This window comes from Biomphalaria glabrata, chromosome 4 (genome assembly GCF_947242115.1).
Source record: "Biomphalaria glabrata chromosome 4, xgBioGlab47.1, whole genome shotgun sequence".
Classification (NCBI taxonomy): Eukaryota; Metazoa; Mollusca; class Gastropoda; family Planorbidae; genus Biomphalaria; species Biomphalaria glabrata.
This window is the reverse complement of record NC_074714.1, coordinates 25266709-25294054: the sequence shown is the minus strand read 5'-3', so window position 1 is coordinate 25294054 and position 27346 is coordinate 25266709. Positions and strand designations below refer to the sequence as shown.

Genomic DNA, 27346 nt, shown 5'->3' with positions numbered 1-27346 from the left:
GTACACTATTGGCTGGGATTTATTGGACATGTGTCTAATGTGCAGGACCGGTCTTTTAAGCCACTGCAACCTATGCGGCCACATTGGGACTCGCGCTTTCATAGGCCCCGCGCTAAGTATATCTGTAATTGCATAATGATGCAAAATATACGAAAAAGTCGTGGTAATTATTTTTAAAATCTCCTGAAAGTTAGACAAAATTGTTATATGGAAAACACAAATCTTATGCGAATAAAAAAAAAGCATTGTCAGCTTTCATATTTAAATAAAAATATAATAACAGTGCGAATTTTAACTGAAACGAAAGTTCCAATAGAACTAGAATACGTTTTTAAAACGATCAAAACCCGCAAATGAGAAGATAATCACTTCTAGTGAGACAGCTGAAACAGATTCTATGAAGAATGCAAAAAACTGCAGTGGTGAATGTCGTAAGAGAAGAAAATGATGTAACACTAACAACTGATCAACATGTCGTAGGAAATGAAGGCAATAATGTAATAACTGATCAACATATAGTTATAGATAATGAGCTAAATGTGGTCGATTCATTGAGAAATCTGGATTATCCTGCCATGTGTCTAGAAAAAATGGAAAGATCTTATACTGACTATTTATTACAAAAAGGTCCACCTGAGATTATTTTGGAGAATTATCCGATAAATAAGGATGGTAGACATTTCTCTTAAGTGCATTGCAAACCAAACCTGAGTAATGGTGAAAGTGTTTTGCGTTCTTGGCTGATATATTAGACAAAATTGTTATATGGAAAACACAAATCTACGCGAATAAAAAAAAGCATTGTCAGCTTTCATATTTAAATAAAAATATAATAACAGTGCGAATTTTAACTGAAAAGGAGGTTCCAATAGAACTAGAATACGTTTTTAAAACGATCAAAACCCGCAAATGAGGCGGCGCCCCAAGGGGGGCTGTGACATCCCCATTGTGATTAATTTTGTACACCAATGATTTTCAATCCGATAGTCCTTTTTGCTCCTTCACAAAATTCGCTGATGATGCGGCTCTTCTTGCCCTGCTCTCAGAGAGCTCAGGCGTAAATGAGTATTTCAGAAGTAGAATACATTGAAAAATACTGTAAAGATATTTTTTTTATTATTAAATGTAAAAAAAACCCAAAGAAATGATAATCGATTTTCGTAGGGAAAAGAAGGAAAATGATATTGTTTCTGTAGCTGGAAAGACTATTGAAATAGTGCAAACCTTTATATACCTTGGTACTATCCTAGACAATAAACTAAATTTTACTGCTAATACTGATTATAGCAGCAAAAAAGGGCAGCAAAGATTACGATTAGCCTACTAAGAAAACTGTCCTCGTTTAATGTTAGCGAAAAGGCCTTGGCAATGTTTTATCACGCTCACATCTGCAATATTTTAAGTTTCAATATCACTGCCTGGTATGGCAATCTGAGCATTAAAAATAAAAATAAACTTTATAGAATCCTAAATGCTGCTGGTAAAATTATTGGCAAAAAACAAACCCCATTTGGGCAGTTGTTTGAGACAAACATCTATAAAAAAAAAAGGTAACAAGATCCTCGAAATAAAGAATAACCCTTTGTGTCAGGATGTTGTGATTTTACCATCACAAAAGAGATACAAGACACCGATGGCAAAGACAAATAGACACAAACACTCTTTTGTTCCCCTGGCAATCAAATCATTAAATAAGAACAATCTGGTATAAACTTTGTCACGTAAATTATTAGTGAGTCTGGTCTGAATGTACACTTTGGTTTCTTATAGTTATAATGTTTTTTGTTTGATGTAATGCACAAATTGTAAGACAAATTTCCATACTGACAATAAAGATTATTATTATTATTCTGTGTCAGCAGACAAGATCTATTGTTGCTACTGTCGTCTACTGGAAAAACAAAAAAGTTCCGCTGTACCACAAAGCTAGCAGAGCATGAAAAAAGACGTCATGATCAGTTGCTGTGAAGCTGGAGCAAGACTAAGTACAAAAAAAAAAAAAAAACAGGTATTGACAAAGTTCACTAGGAGATGCTTTATTCTGAAACTAAACGTTGGACTAGTTACAATTGTACGATTTCTAGCGAAGCGCAATTCAGCTTTCAGAGGGACCATTGAAAAACTTAAAGAGCCAAGTAATGGGAATTTCCTGGTCTAGTAGAATTACTCGCAAACTTTGATACAGTAATGGGGGAACAACTTCGACGTGTTACCAATGCAGACATTCATGATCGTTTCCTGGGAAAGAAGATTCAAAACGAACTTATTACTGTTGTAGCTGATGCTGTTGTGAATTCTATCCTTCGAGACATCAAGAATGCAGTGATATTGGATTGTACTCCAGACATAAGTCACAACGAGCAGATGTTATCGGTATCTCTCAGATAAGGGTTAATGTGAAAGAGCTTGTGGTTGTGTATGCACCTTTTAAGTTTCTTCCTGTTGTTTCTTCTTGTGACTAAGAAGTTGGCTGGAAACATGGATGTAGTTGCAATCTTTCCAGCCAAACGTCAAAGGAAAAGGCAGTATGATAAATCTGTGGAAAACTTCACACATCGAAAAGCTGAAGATGGCTACAGGATAAAATGCTTCAACAGAATTGTGAACACTGCAATTTACTCCTTGCAGCTGAGATTTGAACTGTAACTGTGACATCTTGTGAAAGTTTCTCGCGTCTTAAACTAATCAAGAATTACTTAAGGTCAACAATTCACGAAGAGAGATTGAACAATGTGGCAATTCTTGCTATTGAGCGTGATCTATGTAGGAAACAGAATTTTGATGATCTACTGTATGACTTCGCTACACACAAGGCTCGTAAAGTTAATTTGATAGTGATTTTGTACTTAGTTAAGAATGTATAAAATGCAAAGACGAATTTATTTTGTAATATAAAATCTTAATTTTCACTAATTATCCTTATCCCTACCCAGAATAGGCCCCGCGCAATCCGTTTCGCATAGGGCCCCGCAATTGCTAGGACCGGCCCTGCTACTGTGTTTCGTTGTTTGTGTCATGTAGAGCAGTTTGCAGAGAGCCTGGATAGTGGGATTCCCCACACACAAATTCTATCTACGCACATAAGTTGGATGACCCTAATTTGTGAGTTGCCGACTGGATGTATTGGTTGCTCTTTTGTCCATGTGCCGGTCAATTTACTTGTCAATGGACAAAAGTGTATTTTAATTGCAGTTATAAAAAAAAAATCCGCGACTCGAAGATCTAAGGATAATTACGCCCATTAGGGCCTGTGGGAGGTTTGGACTAGGAAGTAATAAGTAATTTATCATCTTCAACTTTGAATGAACATCCGAAACCTGTCAAACATTTGACCTAACATGCGTAGTATCGCGTTTCATCCCTCCCCTTCTAAAACTGTTTTTTTTTTTATGAACTCTTTTAACTATGACGCCAGGAGGGGGGGGGGGACGAATTTCGACAGAAAAACTACAATATTGTTTTCATTATATTCCTTTCTTTTCTCTTTCATTACCAGTACATCCTTAAAAGTCTGGCGGACCCTACTTTGGGAGCTTACAGCTTCCACTTAGACTCAGCCAAACAATGTATCTAATTGTGAAGTGGAGATAATGTATCGCTATTTGTTTGAGTACGCTATTTGTTTGAGTACAGGTGTAAATACAAGGTGTATTAAATACCTTCTGTAGGTAAGAAAACAAAAACATGGCACATTAATAAAATAAAATGACTAAAAACTTTTCATTCTCTAAAGTGAACTGCTAAGTGATAACTGCCAGTCAAAACGATTTAAGTCATGATAGGATCAGTCTTAGTGTGCCTTTAGTCAAATAACAGAGGGAGCCTCCAGTGGCAGTAGCATTGATTTATTCCACACATTCATAGAGCAAACCTAAACTAATATCTTACAAAGTATTTTTTGTTTTCCTTCACATAAGTAATACTTCATCATGCAAATCATTCAATGGATGCATTTTAGATTGCTGCACTCTTCCTTCAACTTGGACTCGAGTACAATGTCTTTTTATACATCAAATATTACAAATATGCAAATTCACTCAAGCGATAACATCTAGGTCTATAAAGAGCAAACATCTAAAAATAATATTGAGAAAAAAATGTACACCATCTTAGCTACCAGTATTAGTGTTTTCAATTGAAAAATAATCTCATTATAGGTTTAATGTCAGTACCTGAAATTCTTACATATCTAGATATACAAAGTAATTCCTCATTATTCTTCAGACTTGAAGACATTCTTATTATTATTATTATTATTATATATATATATATATATATACATACACACATATATATATATATATATATATATATATATATATATATATACATGTTTGATATATAAATATTTATGTACAATTGACTTAGAATCTTCAAGTTACCAATATCAAGATTTAACACCATGTATTTGAAGCATGTGACTTTCTAGACCAATTGACTCTGTGAAGCGTCTCCTGCAAAGATTACAACTGTAGGGTCGACCTCTTGTCCCAGAACACATCAGTCGCTGATTCACTTCTAAGATATCTTTGGTTGACAACTTTGACTGTGATATAATGTCATCATCACTATCTGTCTCAACTTTTTTTTTCTTTCTCAAAGCAGTAAGATGTTTGGGTGTTACAGTGACCTGATTCTTATTGTCACTGTTTGGCATTAGACCTTCCGCTACAAAAATAGTGTCCTCATAATTGTCAGACGTGTTCTCTACTGGTTCTTCCACTGACACATCTTTGTGTGTCTGAGCATGGGCTCTCATGTGCATGATGTTAGTAAAGTCTTGATCACATAGCTGACATTTGAACAGCCTGACATGGCAGCTAGCATGGATCTTCATGCCACGAATGCTTGTAAAACTTTTTTTACACTCTGGGCAGTTATACTTGCCATCTTCTTCTCTCAGAGCATGAAGAACTTTCGCTGCTAGTGATAACTGAACTTCATTCTGAGGAGTCTTGACAGGAAGGGATTCTGGTACTGTGTTTTCTGAAACTTGATAGTTAGCTGGTGTTGAAACTAATGCATGCTCTTCTTGTGCTGGAGATGCCGTTATTTGTTCACAAATCTTTTCAGACAAGTCCTTCATCATCTTTTTAACTTTTGCTTGTTGCTCACCAAGGACTTTCTGGTTGCCTGATTTGTTACAAGACTTCTGGGCAGGATCTATTGGGACACCAAGGCAGGATCGCTGGTGAACCACTGCCAGGTGTTTGTCTTCAAATAGAGTGGCACAGTACTTGCAAGGGGTAGGCTTTGCAAAAGTGTTCACATGCCGTAGCAAGGCATCATAAAGATGAAACTTTTTATTGCAAGGTTGGCAAAAGTAAGTGGAGGAGCCTGTGACAGGGCAAACCAGTGTAGTCATTGATGCCTTGAATGGAGCATTCTCTTCTGATGGAGGGGCATTAACAGTCACATTTACTTCTTTGTTGATAGTATTGTTGTTAGCTACTTGTGCATCAGAGTTGGATGATTTTACCATACCCATTAATTTAACATTACATTTTTTCTTAAAGTGATCTATCAGTAGATATCTTCTTGAAAAACTCTTTCCACACACCTGGCAAGCATAAGGCCTAGTGTGGTTTAATGAATGTTTCTTTAGAGCAGTGTCACTGGTGAAAGCTTTCTGGCATAGTTCACAAACAAAGGGTCTCACATCCTTATGCTGGCGAATGTGGTGCTGCATTAAGCTTTTCTGGTAGGATTTCATGGTCTTCCCACAAATGTCACACTGTAACTTCTTCTCATTGAAAAGTTCTGTGATGTCTTTCATGGAATCTTCCTGACTTTCTCTCTCATGCCTCTTCACATAGTGATCCTTCATAAGGTAACGCCTAATGAAACCTTTGTCACAAACTGGGCATTTATAAGGCCTTGTGTGGTTTTGCATGTGCTTCTTCAACATGTGAGGAGCAAAGAACCGTTTGGAGCACTGGTCACACTTAAATGGTCGCTGGTTGAGGTGCATCCTCACATGAGTTATCATAAAACTCTTAAACCTAAACTCTTGACCACATAAGAGACACTCAAATCCAACAGAGTTTTCAAGCCCCCTGTAATGGTCCTCTATATTTGCTGAGACTGTGCCATCCTTTTTTTCCCCCATGGGGGTACTCTCCCTTTTTGTTCTTTTCTGTGAATCTTGAAAAGCATGAACCCTAAGGTGCCTGAGTATGTTGGCCTTATTCTTGAGGACCTTCTTACAAACATTGCATTGACACTTGAAGTTGTCCAACAATGTGAATCTGTCATCCATATCATAGACAGGACAGCCCTTAAGTAGATGGTTCTGTAGGTACAAAACCTTTGAGAAAGATGTATTGCAAGTGTTACACTGGACTGGTTTGGTGTGAGTTTTTTTGTGGTGAAACAGATCTGCTTTGTCCCTAAAGGTCTTGGAGCAAATGTCACAATGAAAGGGTCTTGTGTTTGTGTGTTTAATCAAATGTCTGGAGAGAGTAGGGCGGGTGAATATCAATCTTTTGCAATGACCGCACTTGTATATTATTTTTTTCTTTTGTTCTCCATTGTTTTGGAGCTGTGTTGTATTTTCTTCCATAATCTCTGACTGTAGAACTGCCTTTGTTGATGTAATATCAGCAATAGGAGATTCTGTACTTTCAGAGTGGACAATATTATAAGAGTCTATGGACTTTTCAGCAATTTCATTGTATGGTCCAGAAGGTTGCATGTTTACTTTTTTCAATTCTTCTTCAGACAAGAGAATGAGCAAACTGTACTCTTGAATCTGCTGGCCTGTTTCAGTTCGGGTTACTTCAACCTTTACCTCATGGAAGCTACTCCCAAACTGAATGAACCTCCTCTTGCTGTGTTGTTTCATGTGAATGGACAGCTGAGACCTCTGTAGGAACATTTTGTGACATATGGGACAACGATGCTGTCTCCTATGAATGAGCATATGTTTCCTCATGGAGCTGGCATCATTAAACTGCTTGAAACACTTCATGCAAGGGTACAGCTTTGCATTAGAGTGCATTACCTGATGCCTTTCCAAAGCACTACTAGTTGAAAACAGATTGAAACATATGGGACATGACACATACTTCTTTCTATATTGCACACTGAAAACTGAATTAGGTTCAACAAAATCTCCTCTTTCACCTTCCATTAAAATTGATGTTGTCTCATTCTGAGAAGATCCTTCCATCACAATGTTGATCTCTTCCTTAACCTTGCTATCTAAAAATACTTGTTGAACACTGACCAAGTTAGTTGGAATGCTCCCTCCCTCAACACAGACTTGAGCATTATTATACTTTACATCAACTTCCAAGTGTATGGATTCATCTACTTGGGACATGGGCTGAGGATTTCCTAGCAAGGATATTTTCTTTCTTCTGAATTGGGTACTATTTTCTTCAACTGTAAGAATAACTGCTTTCTCCCTGTGATCAGCTATAGCAGGCGATGAGTGAGTTTGTCGTGGAGGGGGTAAGTTTAAAATGCCAGCCCGTTCTAAGGTTTTCAATGGTGTCAAATTGCTGTAGTCCCGGGAAGATTCTTGAAGTTCGAATACCTAGAACATTGACAAAAGAATATAATTATTAATTATCATGAAAATAAATCTGAATGAAACAAAAAGCAGAAAAAAAAAACTACTTAATCCCCCCCCCCCCTTTTACAAAAAAAATTACATTACTGAGGGAAGGGGTGATTTGGGCAAAGTAACAAAAAAAAATGCAGTCCATCTATGTTAATGTGACAGGTCAAAAGCTTGCTGTCAGAGTCACTCAAATTTATCACAGCATTAATCATTATCTATCATTATTTACTTATTTTATTTTAGTCATTTCCCCGCCCTATCCTTACTTTCTTCACTCGCCCCACCCTTATCTCTTTGAGCTAGACTTGGTCCACCACCTTGGCGTCCTTTCATTTATCTTCCCTTGACCGGGGTAAAGATAAACACAGTCTCTTTGATCTCACCCGCAGGATGTCTGACAGCCGCAGTGGACACCACCTTGGGTGGAATGCGAGTCAATCTTTCTTCCCCCCCCCCCCCTCTCTCCCACATCTTTCATTGATCTAGGAGATCACTCGGACCAACACGCCTCGTGATGCTCCAAGGTGCAACTCTTGTCAGACTTCTCCAACGTGTAAGATAATCCTTAGCCTAGGACATTTCCTGTTTCCGCCTGTCTCTCCCAGGCCTTTATAAGGTAAATTTAATTAAGCCAGACCCTCTCATTTCTCTATCGCTGTCAATCGAGTCTGGACTATATCATTTATTCTTACTCCTAGAGGAATACCTGATGGTAAGCCGAACTTAATCACAAGTTCCATCTTAATTACTTTTGTGTATATTTCTCACTGGATACTATCATGTGTAGTTTAGTATTTCATTTATAATTAATTAGTGCATTGTGTATTTCTCACTGTCGTAAGTAGAAAACATAAACATGGCATATGTATATATTTATGTATTGCATTAATCTATTTATGCTACGTTGCTCAATTGATCGTTGATGCAACCATGTATATATTTGTACATCTTATTTTATTTCCTTTATCTCGGCTGACCGCCTTGATAATCTTACTAGCGCACTAATACTTGGCTTAGAAAAGATATATATAAATTATCTCCCCTTTACTCATTTTACTCTAACGAGAGTTGCGCCCCTTGAACGGACACTCTCTCCATTCAAGCGCGCTCCATTGGGTCATATGTAAACAAACCGTCATTCCCCCCCCCCTTTTTCTCTTCCAACTTGTGTTGTCTATTTGAGTTTATTATTTCCCCTTTTATGTACATCTTTATATTGCTACTATCAGCCATCTGTTTTCCAAATCCCATTTGTCATCATCTCCTCATTGTACTCAAAAGCAATTTTACCAATCTGACGAATGCCGAATGCACCTCAGTCGGGGGCATCGATAAGATGCATGAGAGACATGTCCTAACTTGTCTTTATTTATCCGCAGCCTCCCTCAGGTATCTGCCTATTTGCTGTTCAGTGTCTACTCGACACTACTCAACTATTTACCTGCCTATTTGTTTGGATCTACTACCTTTGCACTTAGTGCTATTCAGCACTGCACCACTGCCTACTTGCTATTGAGTATCATCTCCCGCCTACGTGGATCTACTCAACTCTACTACTTGGCGCTATCGGCCTTGCCCGCCAAAATCAACAGCCCACCTGTCAACTTATTAGGTGTGACGTCCCTAGAGACCCAGATCTGTGGGGGAAACGACAATTCGTTCACTGACATTTCGTTCACGACTTTTCGTTCACGTGACTATTCGTTCACCAGACATTTTGTTCACACGACATATCGCTCACGGACAACTTGTTCACTGACAACTTGTTCACCGACAGTTGGTTCACGACTAATCGTTCACTAACAATTCGTTCACAGACAAATTGTTCACAGACAAATCGTTCACTGGTTATCGAGCCTAATCCGAAATTCTTTGTTAATTTTTTGTTTGTTGTTAATATTTTGTTAATGAGGACAGTATGTGATAAAAATTATACTTACAAGAAAAAAGAGATCTTACAAGCAAGCTGAAACATTTAAATGGGCCTTCACTTTACTATAGGTCACATTTTTAGGCCTTCTTTTACACTCAAGTCTGTCATGTAGTCTTGTTCACCCTACCCATATTTGATTATCTTCTTAATAATGGTCCAGATGTTTAATTAACATTTCCATTTTATTGATATCTTATTAACAAAAACAAATATATATATATACGCAAACACACACACTAGTATTTTTTACACAATCCTGTCAGTGTTTTTACGAGAGATAATTTAGATTTTTAACAATGGTACTAGATTTGGTACAATACATGGTTTCACTGTTCAACTCTGAACGTCACATACTAGATACAGATCTAAGGTTAATACTTATCAATTAAGACATCTAAGAAAAAAAACTAATTACATATACAGCACTAGGAAATATTTTGGTTTCCTATCAAAAAATTATACATTTATCGCAATACAACAAAATAAAATTGTTTCAATAAATTTGTTATTGAAGTCCAAGCAATAAAATGAGTCTACCAATGGGTGGTCACATATAGAAACAAGTTAACTAAAATAAAAATAAAATAGAACTTTTAAACGTGATGGAAAGTACTATACTAGTGTCTAGTAGATATTTTCAATGTTAACAGATTGAACACGTGTATAGGCAATGTCCAATAGCGTTTTATTACTTCCAGAGGAGCCAGTCTGACTGGCACTCCACTAGATGTTAACTAGAGTATCCAGATGAATGGGTAGATTCCCGGTAGATGAAAGTAAAGAGGGGGGTGTAAATGTATATTAAAGGTGAAAGTAAAAATGTTATCTATAGTAAAGTGAGGGCCCGTTTACATTTTTCAGCCTGCTTGTAAGATCTCTTTTATTCTTTTAAGTATTATTTTTATCACATACTGTCCTCATTAACTAATATTAACAACAACAACAACAACAACAACAACGAAATTAAATAAACTCGGATTAGACTTAGACCTGATCTCTAGCAATTTTTTTGTTTTTGGAAATAATAGCTACAAAAGTTTTAATGTAAATAAATTAAACACGCGACGAGAATATATAATATTAACAATATGTTACTATCCAGTGAACGATTTGTCTGTGAACAATTTGTCCGTGCCATGAACGAATTGTCCGTGAACGAATAGTCGCGTGAGCGATATGTCGTGAACCAACTGTCGGTGAACAAGTTGTCGGTGAACAAGTTGTCTGTGAGCGAATAGTCCGTGAGCGATATGTCGCGTGAACGAATAGTCGCGTGAACGATTTGTCGGTGAACGAATTGTCGTGGAACCACTACTTGGCGCTATCGGCCTTGCCCGCCAAAATCGACAGCCCACCTGTCAACTTATTAGGTGTGACGTCCCTAGAGACCCAGATCTGTGCAAGACGCTAGAATGCCACCTCCAGCTGCAGAACCTCAAGCCAGGACACATCCAGCTGCGACCCAAGCAGGACAACCAGCTAAGTTCAGAAGACAAAGTGATATACTCTCTTATTAAGTGCAAGAGTGATGATCAAATATAGTATTGCTTAGAGATAGATGCAAACCCCCCCCCCCCTTTTTATTCTTTTATGTAAACATTTATGTAAATAAATATTCTTCATTTTTAACTTTGTATATTTCTTTCATTGCTTGTCTCGTTGCGTGCCTGCTCCCGGTTTATATGCTGACGGGTTGGTGTGTGATCATATCAAAAATAATCATCCCCTAGACATTAAACGCGCCAAACACAAGTCACTTTCGCCAACCTGTCATAGTTAATTTATATTACAATATATTATACCATTATATTAGCTAGCATTTTTGTATTTGCCTTTATATAGATATGTCAACATACATATTGGAGATAGAAATCAGTCATTAGTCACTCTCACTCTGGGCATTAAATTTAAGATGTTAAGGTAAAGCAATTGGTATAAGCAAGTTCACAAAAAAAAAAAAAAAAAAGTTTAATTTTAAAATTCGATTTTAATAAGACTACTGGATACAAATTTATGAAACTCATACTGTAAACAATTGCTTTCAACCATTTTAATTACAATAATAATAAATGCTTGGACTAAAAAGAAATTATAAACTTATTTTTCCTGAAAAGAAACAGCTTATTTATATAATCTCTTAATTAGAAATTTCATGAGCTGATTAGCTTTGTAAATGTTTGGTTTTAAATGTTGCAGATTTTCCTTCAGAGTTGAAGATAATTACATCCTAGCACAAACCTTCTACAGGATCATAAAAGATGGTGCAGGAAGGGTTCAAACCACGGACCATTGAGACCATCAATCATCAGTCCAGAACGCATATCACATGACCAGGCAGTCCTAGCTCCTGTATTAAAGTGGTAGAAAAGTGTAGTACCTGTTGCTCATTTATCTGTAAGATATCTCTGGTGATAGTGATGCCATTTGGCTGATGTTCTACCAGATTTGTAAAGCAGACTATTTGATGGCACGGAGAATCACATTTCAGCTTCTCTAAATGCTCAGTCAGGTGTTCCTAAAATTTAAAATCATTCATATTTTTAAACAAACTAATCAATACTTTTGTCCAATATTGCTTGTAAAAAACAAAAACAAATTATTTTTAAAAATTAGAATTTTTTTCAGCACTTCTTCAGATTATAATATTTCCAAAATTTAATTAATAACACTCGTTGGGTACATCACCAATAAGCCAAACTAAATGTTTAATTCAATACAATCAGAAAAGGCTTTCCCCACAATTTCTTAGCAACCGACTGACTTCTTTTTTCTTTGCTGACAAATAATAGTCTGTGTTATTTTAAACAAGAAAATGACTTAATTCTATAGATATCAAATGCAACAGATACATTTAGATAAGATGGGTAAAGTCAAATTTTTAAATTTCATCACTTTTTAGAAAACTTTTTCAAATGTACAAAGCATAATTTTAAAACATTAAACATTTAGTGTTATAATGCTTTTTTTAAATGCTAGCAGAAATATATGAATAAAGTGTAATATACATGGGCAATGTTTTAATCACTTACTAAAAAGACAGATCTCTCACAGAATTCTGATCCACAGTCTCCACACTTGTATGGATTAATAAGATGTATAACGATGTCATTAGGCTCTAATTCTTGTAACTCCATGAGAAGAGGTTTATGAGAAGCTCTAAATTTCTAATAGACTGTTGAATTAAAAAAAAAAAAACAGCTCATTGTTACTTGAGCTGAAAAATACACAGATTTTATTTTCTTCATAATTTTCCACAAGACCATGAACAAAATACTCAATAGAAGTAGATCTTATACAAATGCACACAACATTTAGATATCTTGATCTCTGTTCTTTAAACAGTATGATAAATTTCTTCTAGAATTTCAGTTAACTTCATATAGACAGTGACAAGTTACAAATTCAATAGTAAAGTATATAATAAATATATTAGTTACATTAGATCTAAGACTAAATTTAAAGATTACATTATTATAGCTAGATCTACATAAAGCTTAAACTTGTCTTAAAAATGGATTACTAGAAATATATGAAAATTGCTTAATAATGTAAATAATATTAATTATAAATATATTTGACACTTTTTAATAAAAAGTATAGAACTCTTTTAATTTTGGGATCTCTAGGGCACCTCTGATTCGATCCAGCTCTAATGAATACCTGACATTGCATGAGGAAAAGTAAAGGTGATTGGTTGTTGTGCTGGCCGCACGACACCCTCGTTAACCATGGGCCACAGAAACAGATGACTTTAACATCATCTGCCCTGTAGATCGCAAGGTCTGAAAGAGAAATGTTACTTTTTTTTAATCTAGACTCTAGACTATGGTCATCTGGATTGTGATTGTTGAATTAAGAAAAGTGAGGATAGATCTCAATAAATATACTTATCACTTCCTGACACATTCACAGCCTGTTTTCTTTTAATTTTATTTTAGCTGATAATTAGAACTAAAAAAAAAAAAAGAATGAAAATTATATCTAAAAAATTGGAAGAACATTGGAAAAATAAAAATAAATTAGCTGATTTCCTTTCCTATGATTATGTAATAATGAATTTCAGGTGAAAAGGTGTGGGTGTTTTTGTCATCTAGGTAGGAACTTTTTTTTTCTATGCCGAAAAATAACCAGACATCCCCCTGAACACTGAAGGGAAAGCCAGTGACTATAGTTATAGTGTTTCCCAGCCATGGATGTCCATATTCATATCAGTCATTATCACACTGCTTGTGAGAGCTCCCAAAGGTTTGTGTTGACCCTTCCCCCCCCCCCCAATCTAGATCTAGCCAGTAGCCTTGGGCCTAGGCTGAAATGGTCTAGAAATATTCTATATTAGATTTAATTAGATCTATAATAATCTATTTCAATTTTTTTATTATGATTATTCTATAATTAAATATTTAATATTATTTAGAGTCTATACTTATACTACTTATAGCTCAGATTATCACTACTTACTACTAGATCTATCTAATACTATGACTATACTATAACTATTGTGACTATACTAGATTACTACTTTTTAAAGTTTTTTACTACTACTACTACTAGTCCTAGTAACTAGACTATCACTGTATCAGTATAACTATAAGTATCAGTATAATCAGTATCCATAATCACCAGGGGCGGACTGGCTATATTGGCATTCGGGCAAATGCCCGGTGGGCCAGTAGAACCACAATAATCATCTTTTTTTAAAAAAAAATCACGTCCGTTTTTATAAGATAAGGGCAGCATAGATGTCACTAAGGCACGTGTTTAATTGTTAAAGGTTTTCTAGTATTCTCTTACAATAGAGGCCTTCTGAGTGAAGTATTTATAGTCACTATTATGACTATATACTATATGCATGCATGCAGCTAACGATACATTATCAAACTTGACAGAATGATTTTGAGGACATTTTGGCCAAGAATTGGATGTCCATCATATAATTTATGGGCCGGACGAAATAGAGATGCCCGGGCCGATTTTGACACCCAGTCTGACCCTGATAATCACTATACTTTAGTGGTCTATAGTCTATAGTGTAGACCAGTGTGACAGTGTAGTATGCTAAGTGACTATGAGTATGACTAAGTATCTCGAAAAAGAAAATAGTAACAGTTAATAGTTTATATAATTATAATATTTATATTTAATAATATTTATAATTTATTAAATTACTAAAATAGTAAATCTAGAACTAAAGTTGAAGTAGATCTAGATTAATCTAGAGACACTTAAGTTGAAGTAGATCTTATAGATCTAATTTGTTTAGTTTATGTCCTAAATAATAGTTAGACTAACATTAAACACGCTCAACAACTCGTTATGGTACAAAGAAATGTACGTCCAGGGTTTCCTTCCATATTTGATTTTCAAAAACATGTCCGCATTGGCTGCTCCACAAAATTGATCTCTAGAGATCAAATAAAAAAGAAATAAAAAGAAATAAGTTATAGATCTAGATTTTATGTATACACATCTAATTTGAATATATTTTTAAATGCTATAGATCTAGTATTTAATTTTAATTGTATGTTTGTTATTGTTTTTTCCTCAAGGCCCAAAGTACCAAATATTTTATTTTGTTTTGCTATAAAACTACCTAGTTTAACTTTTTTATTCAATAGAACTATTTGTTTATGACCTAGGTCCTAGAGACTAGTAGAGATCTATTCTATTAGAGAACTAGAGGCTAGAATCTAGATCTAGAATCAATCAATTTAGAGTCTAGATCTAGAATCTATAGATATCTAGATCTATATGAAAGATTCTAGATCTGGATTTTTATAAGCCTTGTAACATGGCTCTACGACACCGCCATGTGATAAAAACATTGTCAATGTCATCGCGCTTGAAACTTCTTCAAAATTCTGGTAGGTATAGGGGATAGTCTAGTATAGATTTTATAGAATAATAATAATAGATCTATACTAGAGAGATCTATATATTATTATTTCTGCAACTAAAGGACTATAAAAATAGCTGTGTTTCTTTGAATTACCTCTCATACTCATAGTCAAGATTTTATTTTAAAATAAATCAGGTCACTTCATGCTCCTATAATAAAGGCAGTTTTTGTGCTTTCTCCTTTAGCGCACATCGAGCACCGTTAAGAAACACCACTATGTTACTGCTAATAAATTATATCTGTGTTAATTAAAAATTATTTAGATTGTATTAAAAGAAGTAGATTCACTTCTCCAATATGTATTTATAGTATATTGCCTCTCTCTCTCTCTCTCTCTCTATATATATATATATATATATATCGTTTATAGTTTATTTATTTATTAAATATATGCCTACCTATATAATCTATGTGTAGAAACAGACAGAAATAAATCTATATAATTTATAGATCTATAAATTAATTATTATAATTCTAATAAACATGATATTTTCAACTAGGCCTAACTAGGCTACATGTATTCTCTGTCTCTTTCTTTTAATTCCCATCCAAGGACCCTCTTCTTTTCATAATTTGGATGTTCGTTTTGTTACACCTTAACATCCCCTCCCTCCCATAGATGCTTATAATTCTTTTCATGACTCTCTCCCCCTTCCCTCCACTGCCTGTATGATAGGTTGTGACACTACATGCTTAGTGTATACCTCTCCTCACCACCAGCAATGTCTTTCTAAAGATGTTTGGGAGCTTATTTTGATATATCCACCAGCCTACGATCAAACAGGCTAATAATATAGCCTTCATCCCTTATATGGGTATGAATTGCCGGGGAGGTTAAAACAATAGCTTTACATACTTGGTTTCTTAAAGGAGAATTCGATGAGCTGTGCCTTATATAAGAAGCTACTATAGATCTAGATAATTCTAGTTAATGCTAATAATAGTAGATTCTTATATCTGAACACCGACTTACGGGAACTACATCCCACATTTTTATTTTTTTATTTGGTGAAGGTTTAACTTACAAAAAAACTGAAAGCAGATTCTTATTCTGCAACTAAAGGATTATAAAAATATCTGTATTCCTTTGAATTACCACTCATAGTCAAGAGAAGATTTTGTTTTAAAATAAAGTGGGCCACTTCATGCTCCTATATTGAACGCAGTTTTTGGGCTTTCTCCTCACTTGGACAGTGAGCACCGTCATTGTACATCACTATGTAATTGCTAATAAAATATATCTGTGTTACTTAATTTTTTTTTAGATTGTATTAAAAGAAGTAGATTTACTTTTGCAATATGTATTTATACATTTATAGTCTATTTCCTCATATACTCTCTCTCTCTGTCTCTCTCTCTCTAACTCTATATATAGAATATATATATATTATATATATATATATCATTTATAGTTTATTATTTATATACCTATGTAATCTATGTGTATAAACAGACAGAAATAAATCTATATACTATATAGATTATATATCTATAAACTAATTATTATAATTTAATAAACATGATATTTTCAACTTGGCTACATTGGCTGCATGTATTTTCTCTCTGTCTTTCTTTTAATTCCCATCCAAGGACCCTCTACTTGTTTTCATAATTTGGATGTTCGTTTTGTGACACATTAACTCCGTCCCATAGATGCTTATAATTCTTTTCATGACTCTCTCCCCCTTCCCTCCACTGCCTGTTTGATAGTTTGAGACACTAAACGCTTAGTGTATACCTCTCCTCACCGCCAGCTCATCTGGAGTGATCACCTGCAGTGGGCATGGTCTCTGGCTTCAAATTAGCAGCCCGCACTTTTTCTTTCATTCATAAATTATATATTATAGATATCTCAACCTAGGTCATCTTTATTCATTGAAAAAATCATAGATTTATTAATCCCAATAATATTTCTTATTAAGAATTTGCTGTGTCCAAGGAAGGAGAATAAGTTGAATTCATTATTATTCGTTGGACACCCCCTTTTTAAATTTTATTTAACAGCTAACGGTATAAATGTGATTGGCATGTCTTTCTAAAGATGTTTGGAAGCTTATTTTGATATGCCCATCAGCCTACGATCAAACAGGCTCATAATATAGCCTTCATCCCTTATATGGGTATGAACTGCAGGGGGAGGTTAAAACAACAGCTTTACATCATGGTTACCAAGAATCTAAAAAACTGCCATCTGCTTTGGAAAAACGGAACAGAATTACTGGAACTTATCTAAAATTGGACATGTGCACTGTCCCGAAACATAGATTTTTGCTCCAAACATAAAAACAAATGAATTACAAACAAAAAAAGCAAGGCATTCAAGGAAGGAGAATGTGATGAAGTGTCCAAAATATAAGAACCTCCTCTAAATTTAAAATTACTAGAATATGTCACAGTATGTGCGTATATGTTTAGTACAAAAAAACTATTTCAATATATGCAGAATATTAGGCTTTACAAAGCCTGACATGTTTGTTTTTTTTTGTTCACAAAATTTTTCTTTATAGACTATCACCAAAACTGTCCATGGCCATTTTTACTTTGTTAAATGGTATTTTCCACTTTATAAGCACCACATAAGATTTACAGTGATAAAACTTGGTAGAGTTATGGCCAAGCATGATATCTAGTATTAAAAAAAAAATAACTTTTGCTCTCTATCCTAACTTCTGTATTGGTGAAAACAAAAAGTGCCTTTTATATTTCATTAATAAAGTATAATCTATTTCTAAGTGCAACCTGTTTAAAAGAAAAAAAAAAATTGCAGTTGTTAAAATACTTGAGATAAAATTTTGTTTGCAAGTTTAAAACATTTTTTACGCTCTTATCACTAAGAGAGCATTTTATTCACTACACGGATGAATCTAGAGATTTTAGTGCTCAAGTAACTTGTAATCTAATTTTCTGACTTAATTAGGTATTATATTAATGATAGTAATTAACAGATCTATACTAGTGAAATGAATTTAATTTTCACTTTTGCTTTACATAGAAAATACGATAAACATGCATATATGTAACCTTGCCAGACCAAGTAACACAACTACTATAGATATAGATATATTATATATATAGAGAGAGAAATATAAAATTATAGCTTTCATGCTTATAGCATGCTCAGAGCGATATGGTCCATCTCATTTGTGGGGGAAAGGGGTATCTGTGAGAAGGTTTTCCGTGTTGCCTTTAGGCACTCAGTAAATACAACTCTGCTCGAGCCCCCTTCATGGGTAGCCAAGTTCAAGCGTACTTAGCCTTTCCACCATGCTTCCCACTATATATGTATACTAGCCTGACATTACCCGCGGCCTGCTGGTCTAAGTTTGTGTTTACTAATCTAGTGGATTGGATTTAGATGTATGTTAAACTTAGCTCCAGACAATGATCTCAAGGTCAAGACAGACCCAATAACTGCTGAGGAGGTTACCATGGCCATAGCAGTGCTAAAGAATAACAAAGCACCAGGACTAGACATGATATCAGCAGAAATGCTAAAATATGGGGGACAGTGCATTGTTAACAGAATGACTGATCTCTTAAATCTCTGTTGGCGAACTTCAAAAGTCCCAGAGGACTGGCAAAAGGGAGTGATTGTAAAGCTTCCAAAAAAGGGCAACTTGGCAGATTGCAACAACTGGAGGGGCATTACTCTCCTCTCTGTCCCAGGCAAAGTTTTCAGCACTGTTTTGTTGAGACGGCTTCAACAGTCTGTAGATGAAAGGCTCAGAGAAGAACAAGCAGGTTTCCGAAGAGGCAGATCATGTACAGAGCAGATTTTCGTTTTACGAAATATCATAGAACAAAGTCTTGAGTACCAACAACGGCTAATGATCAGTTTTGTGGACTTCAAAAAAGCGTTTGATAGTGTCCACCGAGAATCACTATGGAAAATAGTTAGAGAATACGGTATCCCAGAAAAATTCGTCCAGATCCTACGACGCCTTTACAGTCAGTCTAGTTGCTGCATTAAAACAGAAGAGGGAACAACAGAGTTTTTTACAATCGAGACAGGTGTGAGACAGGGGTGCATCTTATCTCCCTTCCTTTTCCTCCTAGCCATCGACTACATAATGAGGAGAGCAATGAACCAGACTGCCTTTGGTATTCCATGGCATGAACAACTCCGATTGATGGACTTGGACTTTGCTGATGATGTTGCACTACTCGGGGCTACAAATAAATGCATTCAAGAAATGACGGAGAGCCTAGACAGAGAGGCACCCAAAATTGGCCTCCGCATAAACTTGGATAATACTAAAATTATGCGAGTGGGATATAAGGCAAAGGGTGTCCCCATCAGACTTGGCGAGTCAAAGCTTGAAGAGCTGGACAAGTTCACGTACCTTGGCAGCATCATAACAAATGATGGAGATGCTTACCATGATGTAGCATGTCGAATAGGAAAGGCAGGGAGCATTTTCCAAAGGCTGCAGCCTATTTGGACTAGCCAAGCCATTGGACTCGAGACAAAAATACACCTTCTCAACACAATCGTCATTCCAACTGCTACATATGCATGTGAGACGTGGAAGTCATCTGTCAAAATTGAGAAAAGACTAAATGTGGCTCAACAGAGATGGCTGAGACGGATTTTGGGAGTCAGTTACACAGACCGGATCTCAAACAAGGAAATCCTATGCCGAACTGGGAGTCGAACACTTAGTGAGGTTGTGACTGAGCGTCGCATGAGGTGTGCGGGACATGTTCTACGTCAAAATGAATTACGCACACCAAGAGTTGCGATAACCTGGAAGCCAAAACGAGGAAAGCGCAAACAGGGACGTCCTCGTATTACCTGGCGACACACCTTCATGGAGGACCTCAGAACAGTGGACACCAGATGGGAGGAGGCTCCAGACATTGCCAGTGACAGATCATTATGGAGACAGCTTGCCGCCCAATGCGCCAAACGGCGCGGGAGGACCTAAGTCTAAGTAAGTAAGTCTAAGTATGTTAAACTTAGCTAATGATCCTTTCTCTTTCGCTACGAAAATAAAATTAGTTTTGCGAAAATGGGTTTACCCGAAGCCGATGCATACATATCTATTAAAAACGAAAAAGAGCGATAGATTAATAGTACAATTAAAACGGGTTTACCCCGATTAGTTAAAAGAATGGGATTATAAAGTAAACAATTAAACAAAATAATTTTTAGTACGTGATTCATGAATGAATATAGGCCTATTTCAACACTGCCTCGCAGCTTTCGTAAACGAATGTATTAAAAATGCTTTAGAAAGCCAAATTTGAATGTTAATTTGATCAAAATATGAAATGAATGGACTATAATTAGTATGTTCATGTATTAAGTATAAAACTATCTGTGCAAAGAGAAGCTATATCATCTTAGAGTTTTAGATCTAGAAACATTGTCTAATGAAAGAATGTTCGTCAGGAAATCCGTAGTCACAGATATAAGGAAAAAAATGGTTTTGAAACACAAATTTGAAGGTTAATTTTATTTTAGAATGAAATGAATGGACCAATTTTGTATTTTCATGTGTCAAAGTAAAAAAACTATCTGCGCAAAGTGTATTTATTAAAATTAGATCTAGATCTAAATCCTTTCGATCTTTTCTCATGTCACCATTGTAAACATGGCCTAGATCCATGAAATACTATAGCTGTAATAGAGTTGGTCTTTTTTTTTTTTTTTTTTTTTTTGAGGGTTTTAGGGCTACAATACATACACTACAGTCTAAGTTGTTACCCAAGGAACATTTCTGCCAAGTTTTATCAAGATTGGTCAAACGGTTTTGATTTCTATACAGGGACATACATACATACATACAGATGCCAAACATTCTGCTTTATATAATTGATATGCATTTTTTTTTTTTTCAACTTCCTTGTTCAAAGGTGATTTATATCTTATTTTTTAAAAATAATTATTGTACTTTAATTAGGTACCAAAAAGTTTGAATCTAAACAGTTATCTACTGCACATCCTACAAACCTGATTGGAGCTGTTTGCATAGAGAGATATCCAGTTATTACTGCCACCAAAACCAAATTAGAGGAGCGCTTTTCTAATTTATTATCACAAATAGAATTAGAAAAAAGTCACTATTCGGATCATGAAGTGAGGTTGATGCGTGAAAAGTAAGTTGTTTACATTTTATTGCTTTGTTGTTTTTTTAGACTGTAAAGATTAAGTTTAAAAAAGTTTAACTAAGATTTATTATCTTATAAAACAAAAATGTTACAAATTACAAGTGCTTTATGTAAAATTTGTTGAAGTCAATGATTTCAGTGCTTGTGGAGCTCATCCATTTCCGTGGTCAGTAGCGGCCTTAGTGGGTGGCAAGTAGGGCAACCGCCCAAGGCCATGCACCTGTGGAGGCCCGCGATCGGAATTCAGTTCTTATAAACAAGGACTTGTTACTCAATATTTTCTCAGTATCTTTATGATACCAATTACCAATTTAGCTCTTAACATACATTTTTTATTTCAGTACGGTATCGTCATTTAACAGTTCACCTTGGCATCTTTCGTTTTCGTTTTATCCAGGGCACCCTTCTACTGTGTAGAAATACTCTTTCTTCCCTAGTGCTATTAGAGCATGGAATGGGTTGCCTGAGCTAGCCAGGAAAACCAGTGACTTGGCAGAATTTAAGTCATTGGTTAATATGCATGACTGAATGCATGACGCGTTGGACATAATCATCTTTTTTGAAGTAACGTCTGTATTATATAAGATTATATAAGATAAGATAATAACTTTTACATGCTGTTCCTTTTAAAAACTCTAAATGTTCTGTAATTTTCAAAAAGTGTCATACAGCATTGTCATGTCGCATCACAGCATAAAAAGAATTGGTACGTATACATTAAATATATTGTTACTTTAGTCTGCAATGGAAAAAAGAGTATGAGAAGTATTCCTAATTTGGTACTGTAACCTAGCCTGTAATGAACCAGTTGATGTGCTTGAATTTTTTTCGGCCAGCCAGCTTCTAGAAAGTTTGGCGATGACATATTCAGTTGTTGTTTTACTGTGAATAGACATCATGCGGCCGTGGGAAAACCCGTGACACCATTTTTTTTTTTTAATGCAGGACTATTTTTTTCAATTAATTTTTTTTTAAACGTGGTATAGCCCTTCCACAAAAGTCGGGTCTGCGAAAGTGTAGGGACCACTATAGCTCTTATAGCACACATTGTTCTTATAGAACATCCAATTGGCTTCAATTTGCAGAGTAAGAGAAGAGACATAATATTAGTAGTGCGCAAGTGTTTTCCTTTTATTTGCTTCAGTTTATAGAGAAGAATTACAATACACTGAATACCATACATAATGTACTTAAGCGGCCAATAGTAGGCCAACAGTACCTACATCATGTTCTATGTAAATAAAGCCCACAGCTTAGAGGCGGACTTACTGTATTGTTATTGTTACAGTGTTAGAGACACATTAGCTCATTAGCGTGATGTGGTACAGTATATATGGTATACTCTTGCAACTAAGGGCCCCGCACATGACGCTTGCCCAGGGTCCCGCACACTGCTAAGGCTGCCCCTCTCAGTGGTTATGAGTGGCCATGAAACTGACCCATTTTTCAAAACTAATATTTCATGCTTATATATTTGTGCTTTTATGACTTTTGCATATTGTCAGATTGGGTGTTTGGTATAACTTAAAAGAAAAAAAAAGGTATACCTTAGATCTGAATTAATATCCCAATCATTCAGATCTCTTGTCAGTCCTCTCACTTATAATTTATGTTTTTTTTTTTATGTATGTGTGTATTCACTATTTGCAGAAAAAATGTTAAGAGCAAAACAGATGAGGAAGAAACCCATGCTGAAGCTCAGACTGGCCTTGACCTTGAAGACAAATGGGATGCAGAATTGAAAGCATTTCAGCCTGCCTCAAGAGAAACTGAAGCAGATCGGAAAAAGGACAGGCAGTCTCTTGAAAGGCAACTAGATTCCTGCCTGTATTTAGTCATCAAACAAAACATTAATGGCAAAGATCACTGGATTTTGCCTCAAATTTCTTGGCAAGAAGGTGAAAATTTGCGACAGGTTTGTTATACATCAATAGTTCTATCTTGCCCAATAATAATTTATTATACTGGTAGTTTATAAGAGTTTGAAACAAACTGCAGTAGTGAAGAAAAATCTTCATCCAATAAATTGCTTTCATTTTTATCCTTTAGTATCAGTAGTCTGTAAGTTTTTATTTTACATACATTATCCAATAGGCTCCTCATATAGTTTTGAAATTCCACTTCAAAACCTAAGCAAAGAGAACACTCCAGTATCAAAATATCCCATTCATGTATATATATATATATGTTAAAGAAAAACTTACAGCCTACTGATACCAAAGAAAGGCTGCCTGTTCGTGCGGTTTGCGCGCTGGACTGTTGTTTGGACTTATCGATGGTCCCAGGTTCAAACCCTGCCCGCTCCCATCCCCAGTCGTCCTGCGAGAGGTGTGGACTAGGAAGTAAACTATCTTCAACTCTGAAGGAACATCCGAAACATGTAAAACATTTTACAAACAAACATTTTTACACACAAACAAAAATCCTTAAAACAACATCTGAGCTCTTACTAGTGAGCAGGAAAAATTTTAATCAATGGCCTTTTTCAGCATATTTAACAAGCCTAACAAAGGGTAAACCTTTATCAAACACTTAATTGCATCATAACAAAGTATGTCAACTTGTAAATCATTTTTCTGTATAAAGGATTTTTTTTTTAATTCTTGACATTTTAATTTTTTCTAAATAAACACAAGTAATTAGTACAGAAATATGTTAATGTAACTGAACAAATTCAAATTTGCATGTAAAATATTTAAAATAAGTGATTGTCGGAATTGATATAATTTAATATAAGACTAATGATTAGCACAGGAGCCATGGTGAATGAGTGGTAAATCGCTTGGTTTCCGTACTGGGTGTCCATGGTTTGAATCCTGGTGAAGACTGGGATTTTACATTTTTTTGGCACCTGAGTTCTAATGGGTGCCTGACATTTGGGGAAAAATAAAGGCGGTTGGTTGTTGTGCTGGCCACAGAAACAGATGACCTTTACATCATCTTCCCTATAGATCATAAGGTCTGAAAGAGAAACTTAATTTCTAATGATTAGCACATTTGTTCTATTAAACTAAATGGGATAGAAAAGATTTAAAAGCAATATCCCTAGACAATGAATCATTGGGATAGAAAATATTTAAAAGAATTATCCCTAGAAAAGAATCACTACAAAGCTTGTATCAACTCTGTCTGTCCGGTAAAAAGTTTGTACACGTTATTTCTCTGACACCCAATCTTGGATCAAGCAGAAATTTTCCACAATTATTTTTTTTTACCTGACAACACATGAAGAAATTTAAAAAATTAACAAATTAGTTTATTAACTATTGGTAATTATTTTGTTTGGTATCTCGAACAAGGGAAATTATATTTGACTGAAGTGGTAGTATAAGCTGAAATTGTCCCTTTTATAGGTTGCGCTCTAAATTGAATCAAACAATATATAACTATACAGTCCTCTCTAGTTATAAGTACCTCACTTGCAGAGTGGTTTGACTTCAGTTCTCTCCCCCCCCCCCCTTTTTTTTTTGTAAATGTTTTTAAAATCCACACAGATATTCCTTTCTTTCTTCCCCCCCCCCCCCCCCTTTTTCCCTTTTTTTTTTTCAATTCTCCCAACTGGTCCAGAGAAGTGATTGGATCAAAGTGTATTGGGAAAGCTAAAAGTATGAAATAGCGCTTAACTAAAAAAAAAATGGAACAAATATTATTAATTTCACAGATTTATTCTTGTTGGTCTAGATCTATTGCAAGTTTAATTACATGACTGATCCAAACTAATTGATACAATTGCATTTTGTATAACCTTTGTTGTTTTTTTTTTTTAAATTAAAAAGTTTTTTTTTCTTGTTTTCAATTGTACATTTAAAATTAAAAATTATATCCAGACAGCTGAAAGAGCTTTAGCTTCAATTGGTGGAAATATTAAAGCAACATTCTTAGGAAATGCACCATGCGGAGTTGCTAAATTTGAGCCTGATAAGGTAATTCATTGAAATTATTATATTGCTCCCTCAACCAGGCAAAAGTTTTTTGTTTTGTTTTTTCTTGCCCATATGTCTCTCACATTTGCTGACTAAAGCTGAAAGCACTATTGTAAATTTGATTTCATCATTGCATACATTGTGTTCAACTTAATTGCCACAGCTTTTTTTTTTTTTTTTTTTTTTTTTTTTTGGGGGGGGGTGTCTGAAAGGGAATCCATATTTATGTTTTAATTTAAGATTGAAACATTTTCATTTGCATCTGTTCATCTGAATGGTGTAACTAAAAGGCAAGTAATTACTTATTTTGTCTTCTATTAAATTAATTATATTATTTATGTCAAGTGAAAGAAGGCAGTGCAGGTCAAAAAGCACAATACAATCAAAGAGTGGAAACATGAGGCTGAAACTCTGGGAAGAATCTAATAAGGCCTGACAGTCTATTAGCATATGGGGAGATGTGTCTGGAGGCTTTAAGCCCAGTTTCTTGCTGGATCACTTTTTTTTTCTGATGTATGAATTTGTCTGTAGTGACCTGTTGTGGTAGTAAATGTTTATTTTAAAGAACTAAACTGAACCTTTTGGATTAACATAAAATCATAGGAATCTCTTGTGTGAATATCAGAAAGTATGAAGTACAAACTATCAAACTAGTTTAGTACATTTTAAACAGGCCATCCCTCACTTCCAATACACCAGATTCTGCTTGTCAACTATGTGTAAATGTGAACCAGGCCAAATTTGTTATTTAATAGATAAAATAGATAAGCCTATTAAATCTTGTTTTTTAAAAATGTTTATAATATGTGCATATAATATGCTTATGTAGTCATTTTCTTTTTTAGAAGAAATAAACGTTTTAAAATACCTTAAATAAAATATACAATATAAATATTACATAATATACTGTTGTACTTAATAATAACAATACCATGTTACATTTAAAGCTTTATTTCACTGAATGACAAACAACTACACACATAGTAGAGTTCACAACACGGACTACGAAATACGGTCAGTACACAGGTTAACAAATGTAAACAAACACTAAGGGGGCGACAATCCAAATAAGCAAATTCACGACATATACAAATTGATGTTTGCCATTGGGTTTGTTATTTCCTTGTAAAGAATTATTTTAGTGTACACTACTTAAGCTTTGAATGTAAAATGGTGTGCTGTATCTTATAAGAAAAACAACTACCATGCTTATTTTAAAATACAGAAGGGTCTTTTTTAGAAAACCAATAAGTAGCCTATGAACGTGTAAGCATAACATGCTACAAAATTGGATTTTCTCTAGCTCCTAGTTTTTAGATCTAAACCATTAAAAATGACACTGACAGCTTTTAGCAGCCTTCCCATTCTTGGAATCCACAGCCAAATAAATGTATGGTATATGTTTATTGGTGCAACTGCTACTTATGGTCCTCCAAAAATGTGTGCTTTAAAAGAAAACATGTATATTAAATGCTTACACCTATTAACATAGGATTTAATTAACAGTTCATGTAAGTCCACACCTCCTATTAAAGTAATGCCAATATCAAGTAATCTTGTTCTTTCAGATATTTTTCTTTAAAGCCTGGTACAGAGACGGACAAGTCATACTCAACAAAGACTTCGCCAAAGATTATTTATGGTTGACCAGAAATGAATTATCACAATATTGTTTTCCTACATATAGTAAAAATATTAAAAAATTTATACCTCCTTTCTGAACATTTGGTTCAAGAAATGCTGTTTAATGTATAATATATATATGGTACCTTCCTGACAATAATGACAATGTTCTAGATGGATTTGTTACTGTGAACTTGTGCTATACATTTATTACATTTCATTTAAACATTTCATTGTCATGTAAACTTAAATTTAAATAAATAAAAAAATGAATGCCTTTTTGTTAATTT

At 34.9% G+C, this 27346-nt stretch overlaps 2 protein-coding genes across 8 annotated transcripts; one reads left to right on the top strand and one right to left on the bottom strand.

The window, feature by feature from the left end:
* Positions 1 to 3829: 3829 nt before the first annotated feature.
* LOC106078916 (zinc finger protein 616-like) lies at positions 3830 to 14933 on the bottom strand. 7 transcript variants are annotated; one of them, XM_056026483.1, is made up of 5 exons: positions 14790 to 14933; positions 13132 to 13282; positions 12530 to 12672; positions 11878 to 12015; positions 3830 to 7540 (listed from the first exon to the last, which is right to left on the bottom strand). In XM_056026483.1, exons 3-5 carry the CDS (start codon positions 12632 to 12634, stop codon positions 4388 to 4390), a joined length of 3396 nt encoding a protein of 1131 aa, XP_055882458.1. In that variant the 5' UTR covers positions 12635 to 12672; positions 13132 to 13282; positions 14790 to 14933; the 3' UTR covers positions 3830 to 4387. The 7 variants fall into 7 exon arrangements, with proteins under 7 accessions (XP_055882458.1, XP_055882457.1, XP_055882455.1 ...); XM_056026482.1 differs by having other exon boundaries at positions 12530 to 12714; positions 13161 to 13282; XM_056026480.1 differs by having other exon boundaries at positions 13161 to 13282.
* A 172-nt stretch (positions 14934 to 15105) lies between these two features.
* Positions 15106 to 27329, top strand: LOC106078922 (39S ribosomal protein L46, mitochondrial-like). The gene is made up of 5 exons (XM_056026495.1): positions 15106 to 15361; positions 21303 to 21498; positions 23161 to 23425; positions 25338 to 25433; positions 27002 to 27329. Exons 1-5 carry the CDS (start codon positions 15289 to 15291, stop codon positions 27152 to 27154), a joined length of 783 nt encoding a protein of 260 aa, XP_055882470.1. The 5' UTR covers positions 15106 to 15288; the 3' UTR covers positions 27155 to 27329.
* The last annotated feature ends 17 nt before the right edge of the window (positions 27330 to 27346 follow it).

Coding starts and splice junctions, on each gene's coding strand:
- LOC106078916 (XM_056026483.1), bottom strand. CDS start 12,634: ATGGAGTTACAAGAATTAGAGCCTAATGACATCGTTATACATCTTATT. Junction 12,016..12,529: donor GTGAGAGATCTGTCTTTTTA/GTAAGTGATTAA, acceptor TTTAAATTTTAG/GAACACCTGACTGAGCATTT. Junction 7,541..11,877: donor TACAGATAAATGAGCAACAG/GTACTACACTTT, acceptor TCAATGTTCTAG/GTATTCGAACTTCAAGAATC.
- LOC106078922 (XM_056026495.1), top strand. CDS start 15,289: ATGGCTCTACGACACCGCCATGTGATAAAAACATTGTCAATGTCATCG. Junction 15,362..21,302: donor GAAACTTCTTCAAAATTCTG/GTAGGTATAGGG, acceptor TACTTTAATTAG/GTACCAAAAAGTTTGAATCT. Junction 21,499..23,160: donor GTGAGGTTGATGCGTGAAAA/GTAAGTTGTTTA, acceptor CACTATTTGCAG/AAAAAATGTTAAGAGCAAAA.